The 25,120-nt window shown below is 41.1% G+C and overlaps 1 protein-coding gene across 1 annotated transcript in view; it reads right to left on the bottom strand.

The window, feature by feature from the left end:
- Positions 1 to 11,320: 11,320 nt before the first annotated feature.
- ACOT9 (acyl-CoA thioesterase 9) overlaps positions 11,321 to 25,120 on the bottom strand; it is a 29,275-nt gene continuing 15,475 nt past the window's right edge. Inside the window, exons 8-15 of the mRNA XM_005904037.3 lie at positions 20,575 to 20,648; positions 14,516 to 14,583; positions 13,945 to 14,056; positions 13,707 to 13,797; positions 13,444 to 13,529; positions 12,371 to 12,458; positions 12,069 to 12,219; positions 11,321 to 11,631 (exon numbers count right to left, since the gene is read on the bottom strand). Of these exons, the coding sequence (XP_005904099.1) occupies positions 11,543 to 11,631; positions 12,069 to 12,219; positions 12,371 to 12,458; positions 13,444 to 13,529; positions 13,707 to 13,797; positions 13,945 to 14,056; positions 14,516 to 14,583; positions 20,575 to 20,648 (759 nt within the window). The 3' untranslated portion in view covers positions 11,321 to 11,542. The remainder of the gene's footprint in view (positions 11,632 to 12,068; positions 12,220 to 12,370; positions 12,459 to 13,443; positions 13,530 to 13,706; positions 13,798 to 13,944; positions 14,057 to 14,515; positions 14,584 to 20,574; positions 20,649 to 25,120) is intronic.

The following is a 25,120-nucleotide window of genomic DNA, read 5'->3' as shown; positions in this document are numbered from 1 at the left end:
ATAATGTAACCAGCTATTCACAAATGACCACATATAAAGCTGAACTCCAGAGCTACTTCATCACCTGAATATAGCAATGGCTTTTTTTGTAGCTTTTTTATGGGGGGGTTTCTCCAGGCTCTCAAGCAAAGGGAAAGAGTTTAAAATTATATTTCTTTACTTGTTTACTTTTTTATAGTAAGTTTGAGTAAGTTTTAGGGGCCATTGTCATTTAAAGAATATTGTATCTGGGTCTTCAAATTAAACATGAATGAAGCTGTTTCTATACCTAAAGGATATATGTGTACACTGACTCTGTATTTGTTTTTTTTTAATAGAAACCAGAAATTATTTTCTGTATTTAGCCTATTATAAGGAATTGATCTATATGTTAAGTATGTGATTTGAATTATGGTTGATTTACAAGTGTCACAACTTTTTAGAAAACATAACCCCTAATACATGTTAAACAGCATTCACAAAGCCCGGATGGGCCTGCGGTTTGTGTAGAGATGGAAAAGGCAGGGCAATCCATCATTTCTCTTGGGTGGACAATTTACTGTTATAATAAGGGAAGCACAGAAGACCTATTCCCAAACATGCAACTTCATAATCTACAGCCAGTGGTTCTCAACTAGGCACCATCTTCCCAGAGCACAGATTGATGTCTGGAGATGTATTTGGTTGTCAACTATGAGAGTGCTACTGGCATCTAGTGGGTAGATTCAAGGATGCTGCTACACATCCTACAATGCACAGGACATTATCTGGTCCAAGATGTCAGTAGTAGCAAGGTTGAGAAACCATTCTCTAAGGACAGTTGCCAACAGATTAAGGAAAGGAGACCAGTAATAGTTTAGCTACCTATGCAGCAGGAGGATAGACTATGCCATGACAGTAGAAGATTATCCAAAATAATAGGTCAAGAGGTAGCCCAATGTTTCTATGAAACACTAGGCCAAGTCTTTTCTGTGTATGTATGTGTATTCACACACACACATACACACACATACATACACCATATGGGCTTCCCAGGTTGCACTAGTGGTAAAGAACCCACCTGCCAATGCAGGAGATGCAGGTTCAATCCCTGAGTCAGAAAGATCCCCTGGAAAAGGGCATAGCAACCCACCCCAGTATTGCCTGTAGAATCCCACGGACCGAGGAACCTGGTGGGTCACAGTCTATGGAGTCACAGAGTCAGACACGACTGAAGCAACTTAGCACACATGCAAGCACATACGTCAAAAAGCTTCCCAGGTGGCACAGTGGTCAAGAATCCACCCGCACTGTGGGAGACCCAGGTTTGATCCCTGGGTTGGGAAGATCCCCTGCAGAAGGGAATGGCTACCCACTCCAGTATTCTTGCCTGGAGGATTCCACGGACCAAGGAACCTGCAGGCTACAGTCCGTGGAGGTCTCAAAAGAGTCAGACACAACTGAGCAATTAACACTTGCACTTATTTCTTACACCACATATATGAACAACATATATATATATATATTTATGAATAACATCTGTAATTCCCTGCTTCTCCCTCAAATCTCTGATCTGTTGGCTATTCCCCATTTGAGCCTAGCCAGTGTTCTGACCTCTGAAGTGCTCATGGTGGCCTGCCCTTTCAGGAATTTTAGTCCCCAGAAGCTCATGCAAGCAATCATTCCTCATTCCCATCATTTCTTCCATATCCAAGGATACATCTAATCCAACATAGTAAAACTTTGCATCTGTCAGTAGACTTCCAGGTTCTGTATTTTGTTCTTAAATATATTAACCACTTTTATTAATATTTTTGTACCTTACCCTCCCCATGTGATGTTATGGAATGCATTCTTGTATTTTGTTACCTATGAATTATGTCACTAAAATATCTCTGAATAGAGGTATTAACGTGAATGTGAAGAAACACATACTGCATGCAAATAGCTCCGTAAAGGTCTCCATGCCAGTCGTGGTGGGGCTGTATAAATACTAATATGTTTGTGTGTATACATACATATGCATACACATATGCATACATATATATACACTTCTATAAAATCATTAAATTTTTTAGCCTTTAAAAGGAAATAAAATGTTTATCGTAGTATAGTGTACTACTATGTATTTAGTCCAAGATAGCAAAGAAACTTTTTGTTTAACATATCTCTGGAAAATTTAATTTGGACCATATTTTCTTTTGCTGAAAACATCAAATATTTCCATACATTTTGGTTTCCACAACTTACAAAGGGGCAGTGGGTTTCCTGCAGTTACATACTGTACCCGACTTTTATAGAAAGATCAGACATTTTCTAACCTTGCTTTTGAATATTGTCTTTAAAATGCTGCAAAGCAACTTTTAAGAGTTCCACTGTTAACATAATAACACAATCTGTGCATAATATTGTACACTTAGGTAAATTCCTTAAAAAACTTTTTTAAAGATTCACCATACTGAGGCTTAAGCTTATAATTTTTTTAATTAACAAGTTAAAAAGCCAAGTCAAATATCCAAATTCACCTAAATCATGCATCCATTCACATAGAAATTATTTATGACCTGCATACGTGCGAGGTACTTTGCTACGTAATATGAATAAAAAGATATGGCACAATTCCTTCCCTCAAGAAGCCGTTTCCCAAATAAGCATGTAAAAAAAAAGTGAATATATCAGTGAAAAAGAATAAATGCTAAAAATGCTGACACTTGTGTTGGCTCCAAGGCCAGCATGAACAACAAGGGAAGACAGGGATGAGAGAAGGCATCACAGAGGAGGGGAAGTGTAAGCCCATTTCCTCTTCCTCCACTGAAAGCGGAATCCACTGCAAGTATACTGTCCTTACTTAAAAAGGCAGTACATGTGACCCAACCTTGGGAGACTAAGCGCTGACTGGTCTCATGATCATCCTCTCTCATGACTGGCTAGAGTTACAGGTCGAGTCTGTGGCCAAGGATAAACGAAGGTAAGAACTGAATCTTCAGACTTGGGTTTAACTTCAAGCTCTGGCCATTTGTACAGCGCAGCCGGGACATCAGAAAAACAATTCGCAAGTTCTCTATCAAAGGGAGTTATGTTGCACTGTAACCCAAAGGCCACGAGATGGCGCCCAGCACACCAAAAGCCCCTAGTCCTGAAGTTTCCGCCCAAGCCCCCCACCCCACCCTCTTTCAGGATAAACTATTTAGAGCAACAACTGACCCAAATGATTTTCGATTTTCGGAAGGCTTTTTTCTTTTACTTGGCCGGGCAGCACAGCATGTGGGATCGTTTCCTAACAGGGATCAAAGCACCCCCTACACCGGAAGTGTGAAGTCTGAGCCACTGGACTACCAGGGAAGTCCTTGATTTTTGTTTTTTAACCAGTCTAAGGAAAACAGTATCCCTGTGGCTCAGACAGTAAAGAATCCGCCTCCAATGCACGAGACAGACCGAGGTTTGATCCCTGGGTCAGGAAGATCCCCTGGAGAAGGCAATGGCGCCCCACTCCAGTACTCTTGCCTGGAAAATCCCATGGACGGAGGAGCCTGGTAGGCTGCAGTCCATGGGGTCGCAAACAGTCGGACATGACTAAGTGACTAGTGCACACAAGAAAAAAAAAAGGAAAAAAAAAAAAAACCTTAAAATTCAGACCAATTCAAAACTAAGTACAACTCAAGGAAGCATCTTAATCTGTACTGAGTATCCCTCCCATCAATGACCATGACCCAGTTAGAAGTACATTTTACACCACGACCTAGCACAACCGTGTGTGTGTGTGCACCATGCACGTATATAGCAAGTTTCGTATGAACTGTTACTATGTGTGACGCAGTCTTTATTTTTGTAACGTTGGCTACAACCCACTAAATTACATGACCTATTAATGGGTCACTTTTTTCTAACAAATGCATATATATATAATATAGACCAAACCAGTCAATCCTAAAGGAAATCAGTCCTGGATTTTCATTGGAAGGACTGATGCTGAAGCTGAAACTCCAATACTTTGGCCACCTGATGTGAAGAACTGACTCATTGGAAAAGACTCTGATGTTGGGAAAGATTGAAGGCAGGAGGAGAAGGGGACGACAGGATAAGATGGCTGGATGGCATCACCGACTCGAAGGACATGAGTTTGAGCAAGTTCCAGGAGTTGCTGATGGACAGGGAAGCCTGGTGTGCTGCAGTCCATGGGGTCACAAAGAGCTGGACACAACTGAGTGACTGAACTGAACTGAAATATGTGTGTATATACAAATAAAATCAGGATACAATAAATGCCTGGCATATCAATACTTTGTCATATGTAATTTTCCTTCCATTATGGTTTTGTTCATTTGTTTTAGTCATCCTATTCCCTCTATTAAAGGTACATAATTTTCGTGACACAGGAAAAAAATTTCCTACCCTTTCTTTCATTTACTATAATCCTTTCTCTGAGGTATTACTTTATCAATGCCTGTGGCTTACTGAATGGTTTTGAGAAGGTCTTGGTTTATTCTGAAGCTCCATTTTTTTTAACTTACACATCTTAAATGGAACTTGATTTTTTACATTATGTGCAACACAGGTATTAAAAATTTTCACTAACCAAACAGCCAAATCAAGTGGAGAAAAATAGGCCTAAATCAGGAAACTGTGGATGAAAAACTGCCTCTCCTTTTATGGAGAAGGAAACAGAACCCAAAAAGATGAACCACCCCCCACCCTATCCTCTGAACAGGCTGGTTGCAGACACAGGCAAGAATGCATAGGTATGAACATTTGGGCCAACAACCCTCCTCCCACATCACACTGCCTGCCTGAAACCCCCCACTGGACCAAAGGACGCCAAATCCACCTCAGATTGATCCCCTTAGACCAAAATAATCCCATGATAAAACAGTTTTATCTAGAGGCAGTGACTCTTCAAGGGTCCTTAAATCCGTTTTTCAACTTGCCAAATCCCTAATCTCTCTTTACTATTATCTATTTTAAAATAGTTCATTATTTGTTGCCAAGGGAGGGAGAGAAAACATTCACAAGTCACTTTAGAGAGTGAATCACAACTGTACCAAAAGTTTGTCTCTAAGAGCAAGTTAAATGCCCGGGGGCTCAGTTATAAAGAATCCACCTGCCAATGCAGAAGACATGGGTCCTATCACTGATCCAAGATCTCACATGCCACAAAGCAACTAATTCCGTGCACCACAACGACTCAGCCTGTACTCTAGAGATCAGGAACCACTACTACTGAAGCCCACGCATCCTAGAGCCCATTCTCCTCAACAAGAGAAGTTACCGCAATGAGAAGCCTGTGCACTCCAACTAGAGAGTAGCCTCGGCTCGCTGCAACTAGAGAAAAGCCTGCTCGGCAATGAAGACCCAGCACAGCCAAAAATAAATACTTCTTGTAAATGTCCCAAATAAGTCAACCATCCTCATCTCTTATGGTTGAGACCCAATTATATTCCAATGCATATTTACATACATATAAATCACGTTAACTCTTATCACACTAGCTGAGAAAATGTTATGTGGTAAAGCTTCTAGACATAGTGTGGGTCTACAGCACCTATTCCTACCTCTATACAGTTACAAGATAAGCTGTGGCAAGTTAGTTTCCTCTGTCTCGCTTTCCTCATCTGAAAAAGTGGGTAATAATGGTGTTGACCTCAAAAGCTGATTGTAAGGATTAAGTGAGAAAATACATTTTGATGCCATTAGCACAGTGCTAAGAATCCAATATGTATTAGCCATATATAAAAATTTTATGATGATTACATCTTGTGACTTATATTTTGCCACACTGCACATTAGTATTATATATTACAAGTATTAATATGTGAATACAAGTTGCTATGGGATTCTATGTAGCCAAATAAAGAATCCGTGCATGTATGCTTAGTCGTGTCCGACTCTTTGTGACCCCATGGACTGTAGCCCACCAGGCTCCTCTGTCTATGGGATTTCCCAGGCAAGAATACTGGAGTGGGTTGTTAGTTCCTCCTCCAAGGGATGTTCCTGCCCCAGGGATCAAACCCATGTCTCCAGCTTAGCAGGCAGCTTCTTCACCACTCAGCCACTTCTGCTGCTGCTGCTGCTAAGTCACTTCAGTTGTGTCCGACTCTGTGCGACCCCATAGACGGCAGCCCACCAGGCTCCCCTGTCCCTGGGATTCTCCAGGCAAGAACACAAGTGGGCTGCCATTTCCTTCTCCAATGCATGAAAGTGAAAAGTGAAAGTGAAGTTGCTTAGTCGCGTCCGACTCTTCGCGACCCCATGGACTGCAGCCTACCAGGCTCCTCCATCCATGGGATATTCCAGGCAAGAGTACTGGAGTGGGGTGCCATTGCCCTCTCTGCTCAGCCACTGCAGAGGCCCCTAGACAACTGGCAATTATTTCCAAATGTTTTCACATTAAAGCATACATCATTGAATTTGAGCCTGAAGCTCTTGTACAGAAATTGAATAACACAAACTTGTATTCTATCAGAATGGACGCAAATACCTTATAAACTAACCTTCACCAGCTTCCTATTGTATATCCTTCTGCCTTCCTCTTCACATCTGTAAATGGGGCATAATGCTAGAAGATTGTGTGTATGCATGCTTAGTCGCTCAGTAGTGTCTGACTCTTTGTGACCCCATGGACAGTAGCCGGCCAGGCTCCTCTGTCCATGGGGATTCTTCAGGCAAGAATACTGGAGTGGGTGGTCATGCCCTCCTAAACAGGATCTTCCCAACCCAGGGACAGAACCCAGGTTTCTCACACTGCAGATGGGTTCTTCACTGTCTGAGCCACCAGGGAAGTCCAAGAATACTGGAGTGGGTAGCCTATCCCTTCTCCAAAAGATCTTCCCAACCCAGGAATCAAACCATGGTTGTTTACCAGCTGAGCTACTCAGAATTTTAAGTTAAATGCACTGTTATGTGTTAATGTTTTATAAAATATCAGCAGTGACAGCAAGAAATTACACTTCTGCTCAGCTAGTGAAGAATCCACCTGCAATAAGGGAGACCTGGGTTCAATCCCTGGGTTGGGAAGATCCCCTGGAGAAGGGAAAGGCTACCCACTCCAGTATTCTGGCCTAGAGAATTCCATGGACTGTATAGTCCATGGGGTCACAAAGAGTCAGACATGACTGACTTTCACTTTCAAGATAAAAAACTTATAACCAAGACTGGGAATTCCCTGTGGGTCCAGTGGCTAGGACTCCCCGTTTTCATTGCCGAGGGCATGGATTTGATCCCTTGTTAGGGAACTAAGATCCTGCTAGTCATGTGGCAAGGCCAAAAATCAAAATAGACTAAATAAGTAAACATAAAAAAAAAAAGCAAGACTGCCAACACTGGAAAGTGATAAAAAGTCAGTCAGATCTAAAATGCTGCTCTAAATTTGTTTTTAAGATACATGTATATGTATGGCTGAGTCCCTCTGCTGTTCACCTGAAAGTACCAAAACACTGTTAATTGGCTATATCCCAATACGAAATGTATTTGGTGTTAAAAAAAAAATTATAAAAATAAATAAATTTGTTAAGAAACATAATACTTGATTCTCCATAGCAAAAAGGGCATATTTTCCCCCTTGGACAATATACATACGCCTTTTCAGGTTACAAAATACAGAGTATAATCATGGCTTTGTAAAAGCTATTAAAACACCTTATCTTCTGTTCAGTTTAGTCGTGTCCAACTCTTTGTGACCCCATGAATTGCAGCACGCCAGGCCTCCCTGTCCATCACCAACTCCTGGAGTTCACTCAAACTCAAGTCCATCGAGTCGGTGATGCCATCCAGCCATCTCATCCTCTGTCATCCCCTCTTCCTCCTGCCCCCAATACCTCCCAGCATCAGAGTCTTTTCCAATGAGTCAACTCTTCGCATGAGGTGGCCAAAGTACTGGAGTTTCAGCTTTAGCATCATTCCTTCCAAAGAACACCCAGGACTGATCTCCTTTAGAATGGACTGGTTGGATCTCCTTGCAGTCCATGGGACTCTCAATAGTCTAATATGTTCCATTTATTCATAGGTATTAACAACGACAACAAAGTCCTTAATCAAACAAGTTTCACAAAAGCTGGTTTAAAAAGTTAAAGAGCTGTTCTAATGGCCCTACTTTTCAAAGTCTTAAGTTAATACGCATCATAAACTACCAGAGGAGGGCTATCTGATGCAAGTGCCTCCCAATGTTTCTTGTAAATAAAATATTTATAGGAAATTTTATAAAATCTCAAATTGTACTAAACTGTTTATAATATAAACACATAAAATGTTTATCAAAGAGCATCTCATCAGAGTTCAAGGACTTCACCCAGAAAAGAGAGTTGCATGCTTGGAATTACTCAGCCTCATTCCACCCAGCCCTAGACACCATTGCTTTTTGAAACCATTTTTTTTCTTACCAGTGACCTCTCAATCATTCAACTGGTAGCTTCTTTCCAGTGCTCACCTTTGGGAACTTCCATGACACCATGATCACTCTTCACAGAAATGACTTTGAGAGGCAGATGATGACACAGTTAGGAGCTAGGAATCTGGCTGGTTGCTCATGGAGCCCATAAGACAGCATATAAGAAATTCAACTAGCCTGTTCAGAGAGGCCTGGCTGGCCCCCGACCCATTCCAGCAGCCCCAGCTGATGGGCCAGCTGTTCTAGCCCCAGAAGAGCTCCTAATTGAACACAGCTGCCTGAGTGATGCCAGCCAACACCGCAAAGAGCAATAGAACCTCTCAGATGAGCCCAGCCATGCCACAGAATCAAATGTGTCTTTTGAAAGATGACAAGTCTTTTTCTCTGCCCAAACTCATAGAAATGAAAAATAAAATGGTGAATTTCCTGGGGTGGGGCTGGAGGGCAACCTTCAGTTCTTCAGGAATCAAGTTACTGACTCTATTCCCAGAGAGGAGAAAGAGCAGAAGATACAGAGAATGCAGGTAGCAAAGGGAACACATAGCCACGTAGAACACTCTGGTTACCACGAGAAATGGAGCCACAGCCTCCTGTGGACACACACAACACAGTGCAGAGCACAGTAATGTGAAGTGAACTCTTTTAAGAAAACTAACAATAAAGACATCATCCTTGAAGACTTCCCAGTGAAGAACTACCTGAGCAAAAAGTAAGAACATGGTAATAATGCCTGATGTAAAATGGGGCACATGGACTAGTCAATATAAAACTACGTCCCACCCATTTCAGCAAGTTCTGCGCTAGACCAGCAGCAGGACTGGTACTGGCTGAAAGTCCGCTTATCCTCACAGAAGAGGGACAAAACACTGAACACCAAGAACCTACTGTGTATCCTTCAGAGTTTGCTTCATCTCATCTTCTCAAAGTCCTGTATTAAAATCTCTAGCTCTTATAATATTAAAACTGTTACTGGCAGACAACATAATTTGACTTAAAATCTGATATCCAAAATTACTCAAGTTATTTAACTGAAAAAAAAAAAAACGAGACTTAAAAGTTCAATCTGAGTAGAATTCAAAGAAAGCAATTAACAAATGTCATTTTTCACCTATTGAAATGGCAAAGATGTTTTTAAAACTAAAGAATAGGGACTTCCCTGGTGGTCTAGTGGTTGAAACTTCACCTTCCAAAGCAGGGGTGCGGGTCTGAACCCTAGTTGGGGAGCTAAGATTCCCACATGTCGAGTAGCCAAAAAACCAAAACATAAAAAACAATAGAAGCAGTATTGTAACAAATTGAATAAAGACTTTAAAAATGGTCCCCATCAAAAAAAAATCTTTAAAAAAAATAAAAGTTAAAATTCAGTCAAATTCAGGAAAATTGCTAATAAGTTAAATGAATGTGTACAACTGTTAGAGAATTACTTGAAATACATATTCAAAGTCTTGCGCATACTATTTTGACATACAGATCACTTATCAACAATTTTCCAAAGAAAACAACTTAAGAATTAAATGTTTTAGCTTTAGGATATTAACTGCAACATTTCCCACAACAGGAAGAAAACTTCTTACAAAAGCTTCCATGTACAGCAATAAGCAGTTAAATGCATAATGTACAAGCTATATATCAACATGCAGTGGGTCTCTCAACTGAACTCTGCTTATTAACACATTCAGACAACTCCGCAGGGCTGTCCCTTCTTCCCACCAGGCAGCTCAGGGACCCCACCAGGTTATAGACAGATCTGCAAAATGCAGTACTGAAGGGCCAGGTGAAACTCAGGATGGTAGTATTGATAATACAGCTCAGGGGGCCGGGGGCAGGGGAAGGAAGATAGATGCAAGCAAGCTTACAATGTGGCACACACTGGGTGCCATGAGTCCAACTGCCCACCTCCAGAGCAGTTGTTTGTTCCCATGACTATTTATGCCAGAAGTTCTCATTCATATAACTGTGGTTTCAATAAACATTGCATTAACAGAAAAAAAAAAAAAAAAAGTACTACAGCCGATTCAGAAGCAGAGAGCCAAGTTTGTGACAGCCATTCTAGAACCCACACTGTTTCTTTCCTGGGAACATCTTTTCAGAGGTGACTTTTTCCCCTCTGTGCAGCCTGGTTTTTCTCTCTTCTGTACTTGATCAACTTCGATCAAAGAAGAAACTGGGTCTTGGCCGCAGACTCATGGGAATACGTCCCTTTGGGTTTCCAGGTGGCTCTGTGATACCAGGCATAACCTCCCTTGCTACATTCCCAGAAAGCAGTACCCTGCTCCACACTACCTGGTTACGAATCCCAGCAGCACCATAGACCAGCTGAAGGAGCCTAAGCAGGTTATTAACCTCTCTGTGCTTCAGATTCTTGAGTGCCCGAACCCAATGAGCAGGTTACACAGCCTACCTCATGGTGTCAGTGAAAGCAGCAAATGGGCTGATACGCATCACACACTTCGCAGAATGCCTATGTAGCACAGACAAGCTCCAGAAGCATAAGCAGCTGCTATTACCATTACTGTTCATATTTTTTCATCAGATATAAGATTCCTAGCCCCTAGCAGAGTGTACTGAAGACCTGTCAGGTGAGTGGAAGAAGGAACATTTGGTCCTGCATCTCCTGATCTAGACCATCTGTGAACTCCTCCTCTTGGTATGGTTTCCGATCTAAAGTGTCCCACAGATTCTTACAAATGCTGTGTCTTTTGTTGAATCCCTTCACTTCAAGTTTTCATCTGTCCTATGCTAACAACAAAAGCTGGGAAATATAAAGAGGTAAAATTACAAAGGAATCACATAGGGTAGATAGGATTTAAACAACATAGGGGAACTGCAGTACAGGTCAGGTTTAACAAATGCCCTCCAAATGCCTGGGCAGGAAACCATGTCAACTGACAGCTGCAATATGTGTAAAAACACTGTGTGTCCAGCCACATAAAAAGGCATTCTGCCCTCATTTCCTGAACAGACAGGAGGCAACATGGTAGCTTCACAATTTAAATTCTTAAAAGTATTTATTATTCAATAATTCTTTCTTCCTCTGCCCCACCCAGCCATTTCTCATTCCTCTTTTCTGACCATCCTAAAAGCTGAATATATCCTTCATCTCCATGCAAGATGAGAATAAACACTAAAACCAATACACTCGCTCAGGCCTTCATCCGGATCTGTGTCACTGCGGGGTGCTGGGCTTCAACAAGAGCAGTCTTCCTAGGGCTCGACCACGTAGTTCCTTTTCAAGGTCACTGGTGCACTCATAGATTTGAAATGCCGCTGCCCATCTAAATACAACATGGACTCTGGAACACAAGAGAGAAAGAGCCCTGGAGAAACCTAAGAAAATTACTGTACAAACACAAGACCACCTGGGAACACTGGGACAGCAATGGGAATGCAAACTTGACACCAGGCATGCAATGCTGGGCCAGAGAACGGGCCGCATACCCCAGGGAGTAGGCCTCAACTCCAGCCCTTTGGCAGGACCAGTCCTAACCACCAGTGGCTGCTTGCACTGGCACCAGCCCTTCAGACAATGGCCAGGCAGGCAGAACAGCAATGGCCACCTGAGGGCCATGAGGCACCCTGACCTTCGGGGCTGCACAATCTCAAAAGCACAATCCCTTAAAGACATGCACTCGGGCAGATGGGCATCAGAGTACTTCTTACAACAACTTAAAAGGAGAAAACTATCTTTGAAAGTTCCCCTTGTTAGGGACAAGCAGTCATTGTCACTTACCTCCATATGTTCTGGGGAAAACCAAGGGCACTTCCTTTTCCGACATGAACGTGAAATGAAAGACATTGGTGGTCATATGCTCTTTATCCTGAAGAGAGGCCACCTCACTGTGAACTCTGACTTGAATGTAATTCCCCTGAGTAAAGCAGACCTAAGTGATTAGGGACGTGTTAGTTAGTCAGTTGCATCAGGAAGAGGGAAGAAAGCAGTCATAAGACAAATGGTAGCTTTAGAATACAAAAGCCTCTCTTTTAAGCCCAAATAATAAAAGAGTATATTTCCCTGTCTCATCACACACCTACCTGTGCAGAAAGAAACAGCAATGATCCCACCTCAACAGGTTTCTGAAACATGATATCATCCACAGCAACTATAAATGGTCGGGAACCACTATCAGGGAAAGATAATACTTGGGGTCAACTGCAAAATTCAGATGATCTCTAGTTTTCCCCTAATAATCCTCTAAAGCAAACTTCAAAAGATCAAAGAAGAAACCTAGAGGAGGAGGAAATAATCACACCAGTAAGGAATGGTAAGAGATGTCACTGTGATCAGATCAGTGCCAAAATCATCTTTTCCCTGCTGCGTGTCATCACCCCTTTTTCTCAGCAGGTCTTTAATGTACTGACTGACAGCATCAGAGCAAGAGCTTTCTAAAATGAAGATCAGGGGAAGGAGAGGGTGGGACGAATTGGAAGAGCAGCACTGACATATATATACTGCTGCTGCTGCTGCTAAGTCACTTCAGTCATGTCCGACTCTGTGCGACCCCATAGATGGCAGCCCACCAGGCTCCCCTGTCCCTGGGATTCTCCAGGCAAGAACACTAGAGTGGGTTGCCATTTCCTTCTCCAATGCAGGAAAGTGAAAAGTGAAAGTGAAGACGCTCAGTCATGTCCGACTCTTCGCGACCCCATGGACTGCAGCCCACCAGGCTTCTCCATCCATGGGATTTTCCAGGCAAGAGTACTGGAGTGGGGTGCCATTGCCTTCTCCGATATATATATATATACTACCACATGTAAAATAGCAGCTAGTAAGAAACTGCTTATAACACAAGGAGCTCAGCTTGGTGCTTTGTGATGACCTAGATGGGGAGAAGGGGAGTGGAGTGGGAGGCTTAAGAGGGAGGGGATATATGTACACTTATAGCTAATTCATGTCATTGTACAGCAGAAATCAATGCAACATTGTAAAGCAATTACATTCCAATAAAAAATTTTAAATAAAAAACAAACCCATCTGGAACCAGTGTAGCACTTATTTAAAAACACCGTGTATTACCAAACCCATTTAGACTGGTCCAAAATGTTTCCCCGAGTGTGGTAGTATAAACGGCTTCTCAGGAGTTAAGACTACCTTAAATTTAACTCACCCAAAGTTACAAGCAGTAGCCCATCCAAGTTCATATGCTTTCCTCATAAGGAAACCACCAAAGATTCGATTGAAAATGTTCCGCTCCTATAGGACATAAGATAAATATTAATAAATACAAGCTTGTGACTATCCAAATCTACAGAATAAGGAATTAACAATGCCATAGAACAGAGGACAGTCTTGAAAAGCAGGTCAAATCTTAGATGAGTGTCATGAGTCCTAGTTATCCTGTTCAGAAGATTCTTCACTAAGTTCCAATACCTGAGGGTGGCAAATATCCAAGCTCTTGAGTTTTGAATTCTCCATCCACACTGAATTAGCAGGCAAAACTCGACTTCGAAAACTTATAGTCCTGTGCAAATGGAGATTGAGGAAACCCTGTCAATGCCATGGTTCTACTGCGGAAAAGTAAAATATTTCCAAACACCACCCAAAAGAGCAAGTGTAGCTCTGGAAAAGGCCTACTTTCGCAACCCAGAATCTCACCATCCTAACTTACTTTGGATCCAGCGTGTTAAGAAACATCTCATGTATGGTTGTCCTCTCCTCGGCAGTGGGGGCCATTTTCAGTAATGACGTGGAGCTAAAGGCGACCCTTCTCCCCTTGTTCACTGCAACAGGGGACAATAAAAGCTATGATCAGAAGGGCCACACTACAGCACAAGGTTCCTGTCCAGGGCTGCCTAGGACCCTATAAACACAGTATTTCCAGATTTTGAAAAGCCCACTGGAAATTGTACATTTATCCCAGAGAAGGCTGCTGAGGCTACATAAAACTTCCAGTGATTTTTTTGCTTTCAGATAGAAATCATATCAACTCAGTGTGAGATCACTTATAATCACCTTGACCTACAGACCCAACCAGCAGTTATTTCATGAAGAGACAACTTGCATTTCATCAAAAGTGAGAAAACAAATTACTTAATATTGTATGATCAATAAAATTGTTCAAAGAATGGACTCTTTGGACACTTGACTGGTATGTGGAGTCCACACATACTCTTAATTTCCTCTGCAACAGAGTTAATATGTTTTTTAAATTATATCTTATTATGAACAAATTAATATACATTCTCCCTGTTGAAAGAGCTCTTCTTCCTCTGGGCTTTCAAGAATGAGTGGATTTACAAAGGCCGGCCTAAAGAGAAAAAAGAAAAAAAATTTAAGACATGCCGTTACCTAAAAAAAAAAAGTGAAGATTTTCATTTTAGGTAATGCTACTGACAGCTTCACATAAGAGCTCTGGAACAATCAAGGGAGCCTTCTGGACAGACTTATCTGCACACTAGAAAGTTCATATTGTAAAAAAGGATATGGCCACTTGTCAAAATGTTTCACCTGACTCTAATTATGAGGAAATAGCCAAAAACAGGTTGTAAAAATTCTGTAAGACAACTGGCCTGGACTCTTCAAAAATGTTAATATCTTTTCAAGGCAATCAACATATTCAATTCAATCCCTATCAAATTACCATGGAATTTTTCACAGAATCAGAACAAAAATATTTTAAACTTGTATGCAAACACAAAAGACTCTGACTAACCATAGCAATTCTGAGAAAGAAAAACGGAGCTGGAGGAATCAGGCTCCTCAACTTCAGACCATACTACAAAGCTACAGTAATCAAAACCATATGGTACAGGCATAAAAACAGACATATAGATCAATGGATCAGTATACAAAGCCCAGAAATAAACCCACAGACTTATGGTTAATTAATCTACCACAAAGGAGGCAAGAATATATCATCCATGGAGAAAACACAGTCTCTTCATTAAGTGGTGCTGAGAAAACTGGACAGCTACATGTAAAAAAATGAAATGAGAACATTCTCTAATACCATACATAAAAATAAACTCAAAATGGATTAAAGACCTAAATGTAAGGCGAAGTACTACAGAATTCCTAGAGGAAAATATAGGCAAGATACTCTTTGACATAAACAGCAGCAATATCTTTTTGGATCTGTCTCCTAGAGTAATGGAAATAAAAACAAACAAAAAAAGAAACAAATGGGACCTAACCACCCTTATGGCAGAAAGAGAAGAAGAACTAAAGAGCCCCCTGATGAAAGTGAAAGAGGAGAGTGAAAAAGTTGGCTTAAAGCTCAACATTCAGAAAACTAAGATCATGGCATCTGGTCCCATCACTTCATGGTAAATAGATGGGGAAACAGTGGAAACAGTGGCTGACTTTATTTTTTGGGGCTCCAAAATCACTGCAGATGGTGACTGCAGCCATGAAATTAAAAAACTTACTCCTTGGAAGGAAAGTTATGACCAACCTAGACAGCATATTAAAAAGCAGAGACATTACTTTGTCAACAAACGTCCATCTAGTTGAGGCTATGGTTTTTCCAGTAGTCATGTATGGATGTGAGAGTTGGACTATAAAGAAAGCTGAGTGCCGAAGAATTGATGCTTTTCAAGTGTGGTGTTGAAGAAGATTCTTGAGAGTCCCTTGGACTGCAAGGAGATCCAACCAGTCCAACCTAAAGGAAACCAGTCCTGGGTGTTCATTGGAAGGACTAATGTTGAAGCTGAAACGCCAATATTATGGCCACCTGATGTGAAGAGCTGACTCATTTGAAAAGACCCTGATATTGGGAAAAATTGAAGGCAGGAGGAGAAGGGGACGACAGAGGATGAAATGGTTAGATGGCATCACCGACTCGATGGACATGAGTTTGGGTAAACTCCGGGAGTTGGTGATGGACACGGAGGCCTGGCATGCTGCAGTTCATGGTGTCACAAGGAGTCAGACACGACTAAGCAACTGAACTGTACTGAACTGAATCAAATTTAAAAGCTTTCGCACAACAAAGGAAACCATAAACAAAATGAAAAGACAACCTACATACTGGGAGAAGATATTTGCAAATGATACAAATGACAAAGGATTAATCTCCAAAATATACAAACAGCTCATACAGTTCAATATCAAAACAAACAATCCAACAAAACATGGACAGAAGATATAAATAAACATTTCTCCAAAGAAGACACACAGATGGCCAAAAGGCACATGAAAAGATGCTCAACATTGCTAATTATTAGAGAAATGCAAATCAAAACTACAATGAAGTCATCACCTCACACAGGTCAGAATGGACATCATCAAAAAGTCTACAAATAGTAAATGCTGGAAAGGGTGTGGAGAAAAGGGAACCCTCCTACACTGTTGATAGGAAGGTAAATTGGTGCAACCACTATGGAAAACAGTATGGAGGAGGTTCCTTAAAAAACTAAAAACAGAGCTACCATATCCCACTCCTGGGCATATACCTAAAGAAAATCATAATCCCAAAAGATACATTCACCGCAATGTTCACTGCAGCACTATTTACAATAATCAAGACATGGAAGCAACCTAAGTATCCATCAACAGAGGAATGGATAAAGACAATGTACAAAGAAACAGAGGAAAACAATAGAATGAAATATTATTTAGCCATAAAAAAGAATGAAATAATGCCATCTGAAGCAACATGGAGAGACCCAGAGATTATCATACTAAGTGAAATAAGCCAAAGACAAGTATCATATGATATCCCTTATATGTGGAATCTAAAAAAAATGATACAAATAAACTTATTTGCAAGACCAATAGATCACAAACAGAACACAAACTTATGGATACCAAAGGGGAAAGGGGGGAGATAAATTGGGAGTTTGGGATTTACATATACACATCACTATATGTAAAATAGATAAAACAGCAAGGACCTACTGTATAATACAAGGAATTATAGTCAATATTTTATAATAATTATATGGGGAAAGAATCTGAAAAAGTGTATCTATATATATAGAGAGAGAGATACATAACTGAATCACTTTGCTGTATACCTGAAACTAACACAGTATTGTACATCAACTATACTTCAGTAAAAGGTTTAAAAAGTCAACGTCTTAAAAGACAGAAAGTGCGAGTGGGATTGTTTTAAGGGAAATTATTTAAAGAAACATGATAATAACATATAATGTGTGCTTAGTCGCTCAGTTGTGTCCGACTCTTTGTGACCCCATGGACTGTAGCCCATCAGGCCTCTCTGTCCATGGGGATTCTCCAGGCATGAATACTGGCTTGGGTTGCCATATCCTCCTCCAGCGGATCTTTACAACCCAGGGATCAAACCCAGGTCTCCCACATTGCAGACAGATTCTTTACCATCTGAACCATCAGGGAAGCCCCAACAGCATACTACACATGGTCCTTAATCAGACCCTGACTCAAGAGAAAAGGTTATAAAGAATATTTTAGGGACAACTGGCATGGTTTGAATATGGATCAAATATTAGAAACAATAATTGTATAACTGTTAAATTTCTTGGATATAATAAAGTTGCTGACGTTATATAGGCAAATCACCTTATTCTTAGGAGATACATGTTTAATTATTTATGGGTAAAGTAGTCTCAACCTTACTTTGAAACCATTACATGAGGAAAAGTGTATATATTTGTATTTACTGAGAAAGGGCAAGAGTAAGGTAAAAGTGGTAAAATCTTAATTTGAGAGCTTAGGTGAAGGGTGCTCATTGCATTATTCTTTCTACATTCCTGTAGGTATCAAATTTTTCAAACTAAAACACAGAGAAAAGGGATAATCCTTCACTATGGTAGAATCCAAAGGTTGGATGAAACAAAAATGGAAACAAAAGTACTGAAATAGCAGCTTGGAAAATTAGAATGCATCAGCTGGGTGAGAAACTTTAAGTAATGCCTTCAGTGCTGGAAAAGGAGCCCCAGGTCAGCCACTAGGAGCAGCAGGTCAGCTGGAAGTGGCTGGAGGAGATAGAGAAGACAGGTGGATACTTCACTCAGATAAGAGTCACCAAGGGATTTTTTTGCTCTTAACTTGGGTCTCCAAGTCAGTTTTCCATGCAGCAAAAGAGATTTCTCATTGAAGACTCCTAACTCAAATTTTTGAAACAAATCAACTTCTCATAGGCCTCCAGACTCCATCCTGTACAATAGCAACCCTGTAACGTTCCCTCCTACCCCACTCCCACACACATAATTAAATAGTTTTTCCCAGTTTGAATGTCTTGGGTATAACTGGCATTAGGAACCAAGAATTCAATGTAAGAAAGAAAAGATAAGGCATAAAGCTTTAAAGTATGTATAGCTAAACTTGACTTGGAAATGATAGTATAAATTTATGAGGTTTTTTGTTTTCTTTTTAACACACATTCAAGCTCTGTCCACTGAAAAAGCATAGAAACAATGACAAACTAATAAAAACATATAGTTCTGGTGCCCAGATTTTGGTGTCTAACTACCAGTTTCCCATTAAAAGGAATCTGAGGACTCCTTGGAGAAATTGCTGATACCAGGCCTGGGGTAGGAAATGTATAGGATAAGTTCAAGGTATCTCATTGTACCAGAGAGCAGAAAGTTATCAAAGACTAGGAAATGTAAAAATAGCTCATCACAGGAGGCAGCTTAAAGGAGTTCCCACTGACCAAAGATGTTCATTCCAAGGAACAGGAAGAACAATGGCTGCAATTTACTGAAACATATTTACTATATTAAAATCCATGAACTCACAGTGATACTTTCTTAAAAAGCAAAAAAAGGCAGAAAAACTGTCATCACTAGCTAGTAAATGTGTAAATAAAGCAAAGAATGAAACATTGATCCTCATCTTCCTTGACAAACCAAGGAAGAAAAAGTCTTCTTTACAGATCTCTGGCTAACAAATACAGAAAGAATGTCAGAACTTGAGAATCATTTTATATCCTCTAATGAAAATGATTAAACTGCTAATCAGCAAAGGACATTAAAAGCACTGAGGGAAGACTGATGGGAAACTAGCTATTTGTAAGATATACATGGGATACATCTTGTACTGTACTACGCCTGCGGATTATTGTTGATCATAAGAGGATAAACTGAAGTGCATAATGGAAAGATCAGTCTGTTGCTACTTGAACCCACACACTAATCCTACCTTTACTATGAGTGGGAAAATCTGACATGATACAATACAGAGACAGCATCATCTAGGAAGTGCTCTCACCAAATACACTGAATTCAAATCTAACTAACCTTTTAGATCTAACTTCAATTTACAGAAAATACGAGGGATAGTGAAACAAATTAAAAAAAAAATACCATGAAGAAGCAGTGAGACAAATCCAGAAAGTGAGACACTGTATAGAACAATGCATCTGGGCTTTTGCCCACTTCATGAGAAGGGGTAAAGGACAGGTGGGTGCACACAACCATTCCAGATTAACACAGGCTGAAGAGACTGCACAGTTTTATGAATATACTAAAAGCCATGAATTGCATGTACGTGAATTATATCTCAATAAAGTTGCAAACAAAAAAAGCAGACTTAAGAGATATAAAAATCAAATGCAGTAAGTGGACCTTGTTTGGATCCTGATTTAAATAAATCATTAAAAAGATAATTGGGGAAAAGTGAATGTGAACTATTAGAATACATTAAGTACTTACTATTATTTGTTAGGTGTGCTAGTGGTAATGTAGTTATTTAAGAAAATATCCTCATTTTTAAAGCAATGCCTATGCTAAGGTATTTAGAGGTGAAATGTCATTACACCTGGAATTGCTTTAAAATATGATACAGAAAATAATATACCTTTAAAAAAAAGCAAATATGGCAAAATATCAAAACTCTTAAGTCAAAAAAAAAAAAAACTCTTAAGTCTAGGTGATGGTATCTAGAAATTTATTAAAGTCTTCTCTCCAGTTTTCACATATCTCCAGATATTTTAAAAATATATTTAAGGACTTCCCTGTAGCTCAGATGGTAAAGACTCTTACTGCAATGCAGGAGCCCCATGTTCAATCCCTGGGTCCAGAAGATCCTCTGGAGAAGGGAATGGCAATCCACTCCAGTATTCTTGCCTGGAGAATCCCATGGACAGAGTAGCCTAGCAGGCTACAGTCCATGGGGTTGCAAAGAGTCAGACAAAACTGAGTGAAATTTATTAGATCTAGAATAAATCTAGAAATTTAATTAATAAATCTAGAAATTTATTAAAGTTTTCTCTCCAGTTTTCAGATATCTCCAGATATTTGAAAAATACATATTTTATATTTTTCAAAGAACAGGAAAAAAGAAGAAAGAAATAGGGAGAAAAAACAGCAATTACCCTTTATTTTCAGAATCACGAGCCACCATTACAAATGTCGCATCCAAAACAGGAGAAAAGTCATTGCCATGTAACTAGAAAACAAAGAAAAGAAAATGCAGCTGTAAGAAATGCGTTTAGTGGGAAGACCTAGTACAATCTTAACAGATACCGGAGCCTTCAGGAAAGGCTGAAATTAGCAAAAGAGGACGAGTGCATTCATTAATTGCCATCTGCTGAGATCCCAGAAACATGACTAGGCTCTGGCAGGTGGCGGGGAGTGGCAGCAAGATCAAGGAATCTGTGGTCTAGCAGAGAATGGAGACACCTCCAAAACCCAAACAGTACACAGAGTGAGAAGGGCTAGGATGGGCACAAACTATCCCTTGGAGCTGCATGACTGGGATCCAGGGCAAGGGTCACAGAGGGACCTTATGCATCACCATCACTTAAGTGTAACCATCTTGCAGAAGGCTGGCTTTCTTCAGGCCTAGCTGTCCTCCCAAAGGCACACACAGCCAGGCAGACCTCCCATCGCTCACCCAGACATTCAAATTTTCTGGAAACTTGAGTGTGCCAACTACTAGGATGTGCCTGTTTCCTTAAGCCCAGCACAGGGGCTTCCAAGAATGGATAAGATGGGTGACAATTCTATGGATTAAGCTAAATATGTACAATGCAGAGTCCATCAAGATTTTAAGGTATTTTTTTTACCCCCGGGGAGTCTGTACTTCCAGGAAAGTTATATCCTCAAGTCCTATTGTAACCTGGGGTTATAGTTGTTTCCATCCTCAACAAACCTCATCACTAGTCCTCATGACCAATATCCGTTCAACCCCTTATGAGCCCTCCCCTTCAACTTTGGGAAGAGTCTCCCCCATCTTACTATGTCCCTGTCCTGTTCAAACCTTCCAAGAGTTCCTCCTTTCTCTCAGGATCTGTTCTAAGCCTGCTGGAAAGCTTCTGCCACGGAGCCCAGATTTTTCTCTGATTGTTCACTGAACATTCCCCTCGTGCCTACACCTTTTTCTTTAGCCACAGCTAACAACTTGGAGGTCCTGAAATGTCCCATTTTGTCACCTGAGCACCTCCCCTCCACATCTTTGCCTGATGCCTTCCTCAGGGCGGCATTCCTCAAGATACTCCTCCCCATCCCCGGTCACAGCCCTACTCCCCAGGCAGAGTTGATCATTCCCTCCCTTTTTTTGTCACCTAAGTGGAAACAAAGGCCTCTTCTGACAGTGGTTCTCAACATAAGCTAGGAAGATATCACCCCCTAGGGGCATCTGGAAACGTGCAGAGCTGGTGATGGTTGCATGAGCTGAGGGACACTACTAGTGCAGCACAGGTAACACTTCACAACACAGGGGAAGGTCCTGCAGAACAAAGAATTCTCCCACGTACAAAGCTAATAGTGTCCCTGTTGAGAAATAGTGCACAGTACTTAGTTTGTGCTTAGTCGCTCAGTCCGATCTTTGTGACCCTTTGGACTATAGCTCACCAGGCTCCTCTATCCGTGGGATTTTTCAGGCAAGAACACTGGAGTGGATTTGCTGTTTCCTCCTCCGGGGGATCTTCCTAACCCAGGGATCAAACCCACGTCTCCCGTGTCTCCTGCATTGCAGGTGGATTCTTTACCACTGAGCCATCAGGGAAGCCCACTTAACTGACTATACCATAATGATTTACTTACGTGTCTGTCTTCCTACTGCACGGAGAACTCCTTGAGGACAAAGACCATTTTTATTCACATTTGTATTCCAGCAACTGGCACAAAGACTGGCAGACAGCAGATACCCGATCAATGATGGTCAATGAATGAACTGACTGTTGAGCACTACTAGAGTGTGAACTCCAAGAGAATGGAACTTTCTCTGTTTTGCTCACTGCTGTATACCGAGCACACATGGCACACCCTATAAATCACTGCAAAGCCAGTGTTAAATGTTGGCCATCAGGAAGTGGGCTAGATGACTCACTCCCAGATCTCCTTGGGGATGCGCACATAGTCAAACAGAAAAAACACGTGCGTACAGAGCTCTGCAGAGCAGAGGATAGCAGGAACCAGAAGAGAGGGATGTGGGGAAGGAACAGGTACTATGAGCTGAAAGGATCAGGGACAGACTGGAGCATGAAGTGGCCCGGAAGCACAGGTGGAATGGGAATATGGGGAGACACTGCCCAAGAAATCCCGGCAAAGGGAAAATGTACAACAGGATACTCATCCACTCACCTACTGTGTAATGTTCCAGTTTATTGTAATTAACATGCACTAGTGCTAAGCATCATGGGTGCAAAACAAACAACTCTACTCTTAGGATGCTCAAGGTCTCCAGTGGTGTGCTCTAAGGTGTGTGAACCAGCCACCAGGTAGGTTGGTGCTGTTTATGGAGCATCCTAGATCATAACTGGTGTCTCAGATGGTAAAGAATCAGTCTGCAGGAGACCCGGGTTCGATCCCTGGGTCAGGAAGATCCCCTGGAAAAGGAAATGGCAGCCCACACCAGTATTCTTGCCTGCAGAATTCCATGGATAGAGGAGCCTGGTGGGCTACAGTCTGTGGGGGTCGCAAAGAGTCAGACACAACTGAGCGACTAACACTTAGATTCTAACTAGTCAAAGGAATTTAGACTTTGAACCACAGATAATGGCCATTGAAGGGTTCTGAGAAGGGAAGTGATATGACTGAAGATCGGTTGTGGAAGATCTATCTGGTAGATATGTGTAAAATTAAGACAGAAGAGACTAAAGACAGGCAGAATAATTAAAAGACAACTAAGACGCTCACACAAGAGGCAGTGAGGGCTTGAATGAAACTCAGAGGCCAGGGGGAAAGGGAAGCAAGGACTCTGGTGAGCAACAGTGGGTGACAAATCTGCAAGACTTGGCAAAAGGCTGCATGGGACAGGGAAAAATTAAAGCTTTCACAAAGGTTTGGAGCTGGGAGAAACAGGAGGGTGAGAAAGGGGAAAGCGAAGGAGAGTCAGGATTGGAAAGGAAGCTGACACAGTCTGGAACACACCGGACTTGGGAGACAGCAAGAGTACACATGGGAGAGAGATCTATGGGAATCCCAAAAGGCAGGTCTGAAGGTCAAGCCTAGAAGAGATCTGGAACCATCTCCACAGCAATGATGATAAATTAACATAATTGGCAACATTTGATTAGTGGCTACTGTGGCTAACAAAACAGCATCTCAGAGAGGGCAAGAAATCTGCCCACAGTCACATGGCTAACAAACAGCAGAATTAGGATTTTTTTTTTGCTCACACCATGGGGCATGTGGGATCCTAGTCCCCCAACCAGGGATCAAACCCGTGCCCCTTGTAGTGGAAGTGTGAAGTCTTAGCCACTGAACTGCAAGGGAAGTCCAAGAGCTGGGATCTGAACCCTACATTTTAGCCAAACCAGAGGCAGGGTATCTATTGCCAAGCTCCCTCTCTGGAATAAAAGATCACTTAAGCCATGAGTTATTCATCAAAATGGCCAATGAGAAATGCAAATTTAAAACACAAGTGTATTTCTGGCACTGATTTTTCACTGGCTTGCTTCCAAATAATTCCTTTATCTCTTTTTCAATCTATTTGCCAAAGATTCTTTAGAAAGCAGGTCTTATGCCAGGAACCCACTGTGAATCAACCATTAGGGCTAAGAAAGGAAGTGAACAAATCATAGCACCATCCCCAACAACTTCATGTTTGTTTGTTTGTTTGTTTTTTTAAATTTAGACATTGATTTCTGAAATACACTGTAAACAATAAATGGCATCTCTTTCCATTGTTTGGATAACAGATGCTATGTTAAATATATTTTTTTTTATTTTTATTTTTTTTAATTTTATTTTATTTTTAAACTTTACAATATTGTATTGGTTTTGCCAAATATCGAAATGAATCTGCCACAGGTATACATGTGTTCCTCATCCTGAACCCTCCTCTCTCCTCCCTCCCCATACCATCCCTCTGGGTCATCCCAGTGCACCAGCCCCAAGCATCCAGTATCGTGCATCAACCTGGACTGGCGACTCGTTTCATACATGATAGTATACATGTTTCAATGCCATTCTCCCAAATCTTCCCACCCTCTCCTCTCCCACAGAGTCCATAAGACTGTTCTATACATCAGTGTCTCTTTTGCTGTCTCAGATACAGGGTTATTGTTACCATCTTTCTAAATTCCATATATATGTGTTAGTATACTGTATTGGTGTTTTTCTTTCTGGCTTACTTCACTCTGTATAATAGGCTCCAGTTTCATCCACCTCATTAGAACTGATTCAAATGAATTCTTTTTAATGGCTGAGTAATACTCCATTGTGTATATATACCATAGCTTTCTTATCCATTCATCTGCTGATGGACATCTAGGTTGCTTCCATGTCCTGGCTATTATAAACAGTGCTGCAATGAACACTGGGGTACACGTGTCTCTTTCCCTTCTGGTTTCCTCAGTGTGTATGCCCATGTTTGGTTTTAAAAGCAGTATTATTATTATTTAAAAGCAGCAACAAGGGAGTTTAAAAAATTCGATGTTTACATACAGTATCAAATTTTAAAAGGACCTATTT

This window comes from Bos mutus, chromosome X, assembly GCF_027580195.1.
Source record: "Bos mutus isolate GX-2022 chromosome X, NWIPB_WYAK_1.1, whole genome shotgun sequence".
Lineage (NCBI taxonomy): Eukaryota > Metazoa > Chordata > Mammalia > Artiodactyla > Bovidae > Bos > Bos mutus.
This window is presented reverse-complemented; position numbering and strand designations above follow the sequence as displayed.